General features: G+C 39.7%; 2 protein-coding genes across 2 annotated transcripts in view; one reads left to right on the forward strand and one right to left on the reverse strand.

Annotated features, from left to right (window-relative positions):
• The first annotated feature begins 1,543 nt into the window (after positions 1 to 1,543).
• LOC144703028 (transcription factor MYBS1-like) lies at positions 1,544 to 4,821 on the forward strand. Its single transcript, XM_078575102.1, has 2 exons — positions 1,544 to 2,034; positions 4,076 to 4,821. Exons 1-2 carry the CDS (start codon positions 1,658 to 1,660, stop codon positions 4,455 to 4,457), a joined length of 759 nt encoding a protein of 252 aa, XP_078431228.1. The 5' UTR covers positions 1,544 to 1,657; the 3' UTR covers positions 4,458 to 4,821.
• Positions 4,822 to 7,307: 2,486 nt separating this feature from the next.
• The window catches only part of LOC144703156 (Ribosomal protein S5 domain 2-like superfamily protein), a 3,654-nt gene continuing 1,216 nt past the window's right edge, over positions 7,308 to 9,745 (reverse strand). The window contains exons 2-4 of the mRNA XM_078575258.1: positions 8,556 to 8,996; positions 7,866 to 7,946; positions 7,308 to 7,538 (exon numbers count right to left, since the gene is read on the reverse strand). Of these exons, the coding sequence (XP_078431384.1) occupies positions 7,447 to 7,538; positions 7,866 to 7,946; positions 8,556 to 8,996 (614 nt within the window). The 3' untranslated portion in view covers positions 7,308 to 7,446. The remainder of the gene's footprint in view (positions 7,539 to 7,865; positions 7,947 to 8,555; positions 8,997 to 9,745) is intronic.

Genomic DNA, 9,745 nt, shown 5'->3' on the forward strand with positions numbered 1-9,745 from the left:
AGTGATTTGTAAAATCTTATTTATACTTTTGTCATAGTTTTTAAGCATACGAAGGGAAAATGATTCCTTTGCCGAGTGTATACCTATTAGACATTACTAAATAATGTAAGCTAGATTAAGGGAATTCCAAGGATATTTTTGGTAGAGTTTAGATACAGTTAAGATGAAAAGATCAATAATTTTTTACCATGATTTTCACGCAAGACAATTTAGGATCTACGTCTATCACTTAACCCTAAATTTTCTTACTTCATAATTCTTTTGTGTATGTCTTGGACTTTGGAAGAATCCATCAGATAGTTTTCAAACATCAGGTCCAAAAAAAAACAATACCCAACTTGGTTCATTTCAAAAAATAACAGACATTATGTAAAATTAAACAACGCGCGAATGAGCAATCGCTAGAGTAAAAATTAATCGATGTGGAACTGAGGAATTGATAATTACCCACTAAAAAAGAGAGAAAAATTTTGGTGGTTTCTGAAGAACAGGCAATGATAAATAACTTTGAAAGTTTATTTAAAATTAATTGATGTGCATCTGCACAATTGATAGACTTTAGAACTCAATGAGGCATGTGACAAATTACTCACTAAAAAGAACAATACAACAAAGTTTGGTGGTTTCGGAAGAACATAGCATAATAAATAACCTTGCAACTTTATTTAAAATTAACTGATGTGCATATGAGCAATTGTCATAGTTTAGAGTTGAATGTGACATGTGATCAATCACCCACTAAAAAATAAGAAGAAGAAAAAAATTGGTGGTTTTCAAAGAACAGACCATGAGCAATAACCTGGAAACTTTCTTTAAAATCAACCAATGGGCATATGATCAATTGCCACAGTTAATAACTCAATGTGGCGTATGAAAAATCACCCATTAAAAAAGAAGAAGAAAAAGAAGAAGCAAAAGTTAGGTGGTTTCTGAAGAACAGGCCATGATAAATAACCTTGCAAGTTTATTCAAAATTAATTGATGCGCACCTACGCTATGGATATAGTTTAGAACTCAATGAGACATATGACAAATTACTCACTAAAAAGAAGAGTAAATAACCTTGCAACTATATTTAAAATTAACTGATGCGCATATGAGCAATTGTTAGAGTTTAGAGTTCACTGTGACATGAGATCAATCACCCACTAAAAAAGAAGTAGAAGAAAACAAATTGGTGGTTTTCAAAGAACAGACCATGAGCAATAACCTGGAAACTTTCTTTAAAATCAACCCATGGGCATATGATCAATTGCCAGAGTTAAAAACTCAATGCGGCATACGACAAATCGCCCATTAAAAAAGAAGAAGAAGAAGGAGCAAAAGTTTGGTGGTTTGCGATAAAATAACATTGCAAGTTACAAAAATAAAGAAGATGAGACTTTGGCAGATTGAAAAAAAACAAAAGAGTAGACTTTGCCCAGTCCCAATTGAATATCCTGCTCCCCTATAGTTTATCCGCAGCTAAATATATAACATTATTATAACCATAGGGGGGCCCAAGAGAGGCAAGTTGTCGTTTTAGTTTAAGGGCTATCCAGGATGAATAATCCAGGAGAGGCCACGTACCCCTCTCCTCGGCCGTCCATCTTCCTCCCGTTGTGGCCTCCGCCTGCGCCTTCCCGTCGGCGGCGATCGCTGCCGGAGCTCGGCGGCGATGGCGGGATGGAGCAGAGAGGAAGACAAGGCCTTTGAAGTAGCCCTAGCCACGGCTCTTCCCTTCGAGGAGGAGGAGGAGGCGCGGTGGGAAGAGATCGCCGCCAAGGTCCCCGGGAAGACGGCGATGGAGGTCAAGGCGCATTACCAGGATCTGATCGACGATCTTCGCGCCATTGATGCAGGGAAGGTCCCGATTCCTGCCTATGTTGGGCTAGAGAGGGATAGGGACAAGGATTTGGGGCAGGCGGTTCCTGGAGGGGGGGAGAAGAAAGGGGTCAGCTTGGGCGGTAGCTTAGATTCTGGCCATGGTAAGGGAGGATCCAAGGCCGAGCAGGAGCGCCGCAAGGGGATTCCTTGGACCGAGGAGGAACACAAGTTAGCACCCCGTTGTTTTTTTTAATTATTTTTTCTAGATAATTTCTCTGATTTTTCGTTGCTGCTTCTAAATTTTCTTCTGATTCGCTGTTGTTGTTCTTTTGTCTTCAAGATTTTGCCTCCCGTCTTCATCGTCGTTATCGTCTTATTATTGTTGTTCTAGATTGTGTTTCCTATCTTGTTCATTATCCCGGATTGTTTTCTAGATAATTTCTCTGATTTTTCGTTGCTTCTTCGAAATTTTCTTCTGATTCGCTGTTGTTGTTCTTTTGTCTTCAAGATTTTGCCTCCCGTCTTCATCGTCGTTATCGTCTTATTATTGTTGTTCTAGATTGTGTTTCCTATCTTGTTCATTATCCCGGATTGTTTTCTAGATAATTTCTCTGATTTTTCGTTGCTTCTTCGAAATCTTCTTCTGATTCGCTGTTGTTGTTCTTGTGTCTTCAAGATTTTTGGCTCCCATCTTCATCGTCGTTATCATCTTATTATTGTTGTTCTAGATTGTGTTTCCTATCTTGTTCATTATCCGGGATTGTTTTCTAGATAATTTCTCTGATTTTTCGTTGCTTCTTCTAAATCTTCTTCTGATTCGCTGTTGTTGTTCTTGTGTCTTCAAGATTTTTGGCTCCCATCTTCATCGTCGTTATCATCTTATTATTGTTGTTCTAGATTGTGTTTCCTATCTTGTTCATTATCCGGGATTGTTTTCTAGATAATTTCTCTGATTTTTCGTTGCTTCTTCGAAATCTTCTTCTGATTCGCTGTTGTTGTTCTTGTGTCTTCAAGATTTTTGGCTCCCATCTTCATCGTCGTTATCATCTTATTATTGTTGTTCTAGATTGTGTTTCCTATCTTCTTCATTATCCCCGATTGTTTTCTAGATAATTTCTCTGAATTATCGTTATTTCTTCTAAATCTTCTCCTGATTCGCTGTTGTTCTTCTTGTGTCTTCAATATTTTGCCTCCCATCTTCATCGTCGTTGTCATCTTATTGTTGTTATTCTAGATTTTATTTCCTATCATCATCTTCTTCCAATTTTATCTAGTTAATTTTATCTACCTTCTCCTTCATTGCTCCTCTTTTTCCTCTTTATCATCATCATCCTCCACTTCACCTATAATCTTTGTTTTCTTCTTCTACTTTTTTCTGGCTTATTGTATCTTCCTTTACGCTCATCATCACCATCCTCTTCTAGTTTCTCCTATCTTCTTCTTCGTTGTCCTAACCGTCAGCTCTTTCTTCCTCTTATTCTTCTCATAGTTTATTCTAAAATTATTTCGTCTTCATCTTCGTCATCATCCTCATAATATTCAACATCATCTTCCTCTACTTTTTCATAGAGTTTCATCTATCTTCTCTTGTCCTTATTCTCGTCTTCTTCTACTTGTTTCTTCAACTTTCTTCTATCTTCTTCCTCCACTACTAGTTTTCTCTATCTTTTTCTACCTCCTCATCTTAATCTTTCTCTTCTTGAGTCCTTATCGTCTTCTTCTTCCTCTGGTTTCTTCTGGTTTCTTCTATTTCTTCTTCCACTGCCTTCGTCTCCCTCGGATTTATTGTATGTTTATCATCAAATTCTAACTTCTTCCACTGTCTTCTTTTTCTTCTTCTTCGGATTTTTTGTATTTTCACCATCAAATTCTATCTTCTTCCTCCACTGTGCTCTTCTTCTTCTTAGGATTTCTTGCATCTTTTATCATCATCTTCTAGCTTCTTCCAGTTTCTTCTATCTTCTTCTTCTACTCTCTTCTTGTAGCTTCTTCCAGTTTCTTCTATCTTCTTCTTCTACTGTCTTCTTCTTCTTCTTCTTTGGATTTCTCGTATCTTTCATCATCATCTTCTAGTTTCTTCTATCTTCTTCTTCCATTCTCTTCTTCTTCTTCGGATTTCTTGTATTTTTCATCATCATCTTCTAGCTTCCTCTAGTTTCTTCAATCTTATAGCTTAATTGATCTTATTCTCTTACCTTCTTCCTACTCCTGGGCAACCCTTTGTTCAATTTCATTTTTTTTCTAACCACACCAGTGGATATTCCTGCAGGCTGTTCCTGCTGGGCCTCGACAAGTTCGGCAAGGGCGACTGGCGAAGCATCTCGCGCAACTTTGTCATCTCCAGGACACCCACCCAGGTCGCCAGCCACGCCCAAAAATACTTCATCCGGCTCAATTCCATGAACCGTGACCGGCGCCGTGCCAGCATCCACGACATCACCAGCGTCACCCATGCCGACCTCTCTTCCCCCATCACTGGCCAGCCTGCCATGGCCCCCCCAGCCAAGCCCCTCCACCCCCTCCCTCACCCCAATTCCATGGCCATCTTCGCCCCTCCCGCCATGGGCACCCCCGTCATCCGTCCCCCGACACATCCCCCCTACGTCTTCCCCGTCGCCTACCCGGTCCCTCCCCCCACCATGAATCCTTAGCTCGAGCTCGCCCTCAGGCCAGGAAAACTCAACTCCTGGTTTTCTCTCTGTAGCATCAGTTGAAAAGGCTGCTTGGTGCCATGCAAATGAAGGCAAAACACATTGAGGAGGAGCAAGTAGATGTGCTCCCTGGTTCGGTACGTCTCTGTGGCCTCTGATTTATTTGTACAGATGGGTCGAGGACAATCTCTTCAGCTGACGATGAACTGTGAGGGAGCTGAGCTTCGATCTTAGATCCCTGCGGCGGTTTCTCTGGCATGTTGCCATTCTTCTTCAACTTGAGGGTGTGAATGATTCAATGGCGAAAGAACGATTGAGTCAGTGTTCGAGTGGGAATTTTCCACCCTGTGGCCTTTCTCTTTCACCTAGTCCATTTGCCTGCTGATTTCCCCATCCGATGTCAAGATATACTTTCATTTCTGAGCACCACCCCATAATTTTTAGGTGTTAGGATAATATAGGCTTTATTCAAAATTATTTCAATTATCTCAATTACTTTCACCTTAGTTTCTTCTGTAGATATGCCGCAATCTTCTCCCCGCATAAATTACCTGATAAAGATGAAAATTTCTTGCTTGATTCCCTGGACTATAAGAATGCGATATCCGACATGATCCCCAAAATTCTGTAGGGGTACTTTATCATTTGCATTAGGATTTTTTTCCTTGTACCCTCCGAAATACAGGCAAGGTAAGAAGAATTAGTGTGTGTGGTGTCGATTTGGCAAGAGGGGATGAGGTGGGAGAAGCAAGATAACCAGAGGAAGTCCCTATCAGTATGGGAGATACTCAATTTAAGTTGCAGGTGCCAGCTCGAGCTTGTTGCCGCCATCGTCTGTAATATTCTATTTTCTCTATCAATCGATTTATAATTTTCTTTCTTTGTTTTCTAATATATTCTTTCGTTGACAAGGTCTTAATCATTATCCCATTTTATTTCCCATCTTTATTTCATGGCATGTGACGACTCAAAATTTAATATAAATGTATTATTTTGACTTCGTTTTCTCAGAAAAAAGCACACAATTGTTTTTATCACAGAAAACTCGTTAAATGAAACATTTTTCCATGGGGCGATTTTTTGATCTCAGCCTGAAAACTTTCAAGATCTGAAAACATGTTCCTATCGAACTCCCCAAAATCCCATATGTCTTCATCTAGTTTTGGTTTCAGCTTGATTTATTTGTGCTAAATGGATTGACATTCATTTACTATAAATTCAAAAGTATAACTCAAGAAAGAGCTGAATAGTATTTTCGGGTTACTACTTCGTTGAAGGATCGCCAATAATGAAGGGAAAGATCTCCAAACTCTTAGGCGTTATTCATTCCAGATATTAAGACACTTGTAGTAATTGTTTAATTTAGAATATGGTTGTGGGATTGAACTTTAATCTTACGGGAAGAGTAGAAGGGGGGGGGGTGGACAAAGTATCCATAGAATTTTATTTCAAACTCTAATTCCATTCGTGCAAATTTACTTGTAGTGCTGCAATCTAGATTTATTTACTGCTTTCCTAAAAAAATTCCCTCCAATGGAATTTTATATGCTGCCAAAACCAGTAAATTACAAAATCCAACCTCATAGTTCCAAATTTCTTCTTTACCTTTTTGGTGACCTTTCAACTGTGTACAAGGGATTATTTTTCCTCAAATTATCGGAGAAACAGGGCAAATTAAAGAAGTTGGAATTTGTAAATTAACAGTTGTGGCTGCACGAAATTACACATTACAAGCTTTTTAAAACAGATAAATTTGTAAGGAAAGTCATAAAAAGGAGGGCAGTGCAAATGCATGTACAAATGCCAGGTTAAATGCATTAAATGAAAAGCTAGAACTAGCAAATTACTGATACTAACCTTAACATAGGTTCTTGTCAGGGAAAGGATAGAAAGGGGAATCAAGGGGAGATAGTGAGGATTGTTTATGGATAATCTTTTTGGAGAGAGAGAGATAGATATATACAAGCAGGGAGAGAAAGAGAGAGGAAGAACCAGAGAGATAGATATAGCCAGAGAGAGATGGAGAGAAAGAGAGAGAAATGGAGAGAGATAAATAGATAGGTAAAAAGAAAGTCAGAGGAGCAAGAGGGAGGTAGAGAGAATAGAGCCAGGAGAGAGAGAGTGACAGAGACAGAGAGAGAGAGAGATAGAAGAGAGCCGGGGAGAAGAGAGTGACCAAGACACAGAAAGAGAGAGAGAGAGAAGAGAGCCAGGGAGAAAAAGAGTGACAGAGACACAGAAAGAGAGAGAGAGAGAGAGAGAGAGAGAAGAGAGCCAGGGAGAAAAAGAGTGACAGAGACACAGAAAGAGAGAGAGAGAGAGAGAGAGAGAAGAGAGCCAGGGAGAGAGAGAGTGACAGAGACACAGAAAGAGAGAGAGAGAGAGAGAGAGAGAAGAGAGCCAGGGAGAGAGAGAGTGACCGAGACACAGAAAGAGAGGGGGAGAGAGGGAGGGGAGAGAGCCAGGGAGAGAGAGAGTGACCGAGACACAGAAAGAGAGTGAGAGAGAGAGAGAGAGGAGAAGAGAGCCAGGAAGAGAGAGAGTGACCGAGACACAGAAAGAGAGAGAGAGAGAGAGAAGAGAGCCAGGGAGAGAGAGAGTGACCGAGACACAGAAAGAGAGTGAGAGAGAGAGAGAGAAGAGAAGAGAGCCAGGGAGAGAGAGAGTGACAGAGACATAGAAAGAGAGAGAGAGAGAGAGAGAGAGAGATAGATAGATAGAGAGAGAGAGAGCCACAGAGGGAGAGAGAGAGAGGGCTAGAGCCAGAGAGAGAAGGGGGGGAGGATTGAATTAAGCTGCTCTTTAAATGGGGGAGCTGCATCAATTGAAAGGAAATTACACTCGTAGAAATGAATAAAATGCCCTTATTGGGCTATAAGTGCCAAAGATATCACTGAGGGTTTAGGATTGTAATACTTTAACAAAGTTAGGGGTTGAATAATGGGCATTATAGAAGAAAGAGTTAAAGGACTCAGCTGGAAAAGACAAATCATCGCTTGACCCATTGGAAGCTTTTCCTCGCCTTTGCTTTGCCGGGCTTCTTTCTCTCCACAATCCGAGAATCCCTCGTCAACAGCCCAACTGAATAGACACACCCATCAGGAAATTTGGGTGGGTAAGTAATCAAGTGTACAGGCAAAAACTTGTCTAAATAAGGATTAAACATCTTGAAGGTTTAACAGATAAAAAAATAGACTTGCTCAAAAAATTTCTGATTGGTTACTAGTTACATAGATAGATATATAGGTAGATGATTGATTGATAAATGGTGCTTCATGGATATTTTGACAGATATGTATAGGTATTTTGACAGATATAGTATACTTTGACAGATAGATACAAAGGTAAAATAGGTGGATATTTTGGCAGATCTATCTATAGTTAGATAGAAGTAAATATGGAGCTTACGAGATCTTAAGTTTTCACGTAACCCTGGTTCAAAGTTCTGAAGGGCTCGGCTGATCCCAAGACGAATGGCTCCAACTTGGCCTGAGAAAATTAGAGGCATTTTAGGGTTTGACATCTATGTTTAAATGAAGAGTTCTTGTATATCAAAAATGGCTTAAATTTGACTGATAAAGAGTTCTTGCACGAAAAAAATCAAATAGTATCCTCTTTTGGGTACAGATAAATATCTCATGCAATACAGCGACCAATTTGAGAACTGAAATGCACCTTAATGTGAAAAAAAAAAATGGATAACTCAAAGCTTCAGAAAAATAAATAATAAACATGATGTAGAAAGGAATAAAAATAATAATATAAAAAACGATAAAAAGAAAAACATTAAGCTGAATGAGACTATAATAACTATATTGTTCATTGTTAAAGGTGAGCGACTGTAAATGAATTAGTTGATCCTTTAACACGTTGAAAATTACTTATGTAAAGAGATCAAAGAAAAGGAGAAAATACGAAGAACCGAAGACGTAATCACAATATTCCACATTGCAAAGTAAGGAATATGTGGAATACGAGTCCAGCTGTGGGGCAATAAAATGCATGGTTTTTTTAAAATAACCAAAAAAAAGTCACAATCCCTCCAAGAAGACCAGCACGAGAAATATCATCAGGTGGGATAGAACTAAATTCACTCACCTGAGACGCCCCCTCCCTTGACCGTGCAGTTAACATCAAATAGACCCAAAGTCTTTGTAGCAGAGAATGGACGCAGAAGATCAGCGCGATGATCAATCATCGGAAAATAAACGTCAAACGGCTTCTCATTTACGAAGAATTTTCCATCGCCCGGTTCGATCCAAACACGGGCACTGCTGCACTTTCTTCCGCCACTTCCATATGCTCTTCCCCTTTCATCGACTTGCCGAACACGCGCCTTTGCAACTTCCTCTTGTTTCTTGCGCTCCATTTCAAATCTAGCCGATGGGGCATCATCCTTGGCCAGTTTCATGTCTTCTATTTCTGTCAGGGGAGGCAGCCCTTGTACACCTCTGAGATCCTTCAGTAAAATCAAACTGTCAACCATGTCCTCTGTGATTCCTGATGCTGAAATTAGGTCACCAAACGCTCTGTTTGGACCTGAAAAAGAATGGTGTAAGTCTCGTATGCATGCTAAAAGAAGAAAGATACTAAATAAAAAAGTTTCCATTATTTAAGTTTCAGGTACCCTTGGGTGATACCGGTGAGAGAGGTATATCGATCAAGAGAGAGAGAGAGAGAGAGAGAGAGAGAGAGAGAGAGAGAGAGAGAGAGAGGATTGATCTGAGGAAGGCAGCTGAAGATCAAGTTGGTTTATTTTTCTTCAATGTAAACTTTGTCATTGTCATCAACCAGTCTGGTTGGCGCCGATGTTGAAAGGAAATTTCTTAAAGTATGGACGGTTAATGACGGTGGCAACATCGTCAGTAAAAAGTCAATCTTCATAAACATCAACGTTATCAGGATGCACCCTATCAGGAGAAGTGGGGAAAAATATGAACCAACTACTCAATACTTGTGTCCTCCCATCCTGAGGGAAAGTATAGCCTATTCCAAAAAAGTAAAGGAGGAAGGGAAAGACATAAATAGCCATGAAAGGGAAAGAGAATCATATCACAAAGATGTTGTGTTAATGGCAAAGAAACTACTCTGAGCTGATAGCGTTCAAACTTGCAACATCAGCTCATACTCGTGTATAAATCCTATGCTTCAAGAAAACAAATCCTACGTTTCAAGATAAGTTCAGCACATCCCAACAGTCCCATACTCAAGGATACTTCTGGCATCACCATCGTCAATAAGCACAGTTGAATTGACGTGGTTGATATTTTTAAATAGAATTTTATTAA

Source organism: Wolffia australiana, chromosome 5, assembly GCF_029677425.1.
Source record: "Wolffia australiana isolate 7733 chromosome 5, ASM2967742v1".
Lineage (NCBI taxonomy): Eukaryota > Viridiplantae > Streptophyta > Magnoliopsida > Alismatales > Araceae > Wolffia > Wolffia australiana.

Bases quoted from the DNA above. Each gene is read 5' to 3' on its own strand.
- LOC144703028 (XM_078575102.1), top strand. From the start codon at position 1,658: ATGGCGGGATGGAGCAGAGAGGAAGACAAGGCCTTTGAAGTAGCCCTA. The intron at 2,035-4,075 runs GTTAGCACCCCG...ATATTCCTGCAG, and splicing joins TGGACCGAGGAGGAACACAA to GCTGTTCCTGCTGGGCCTCG.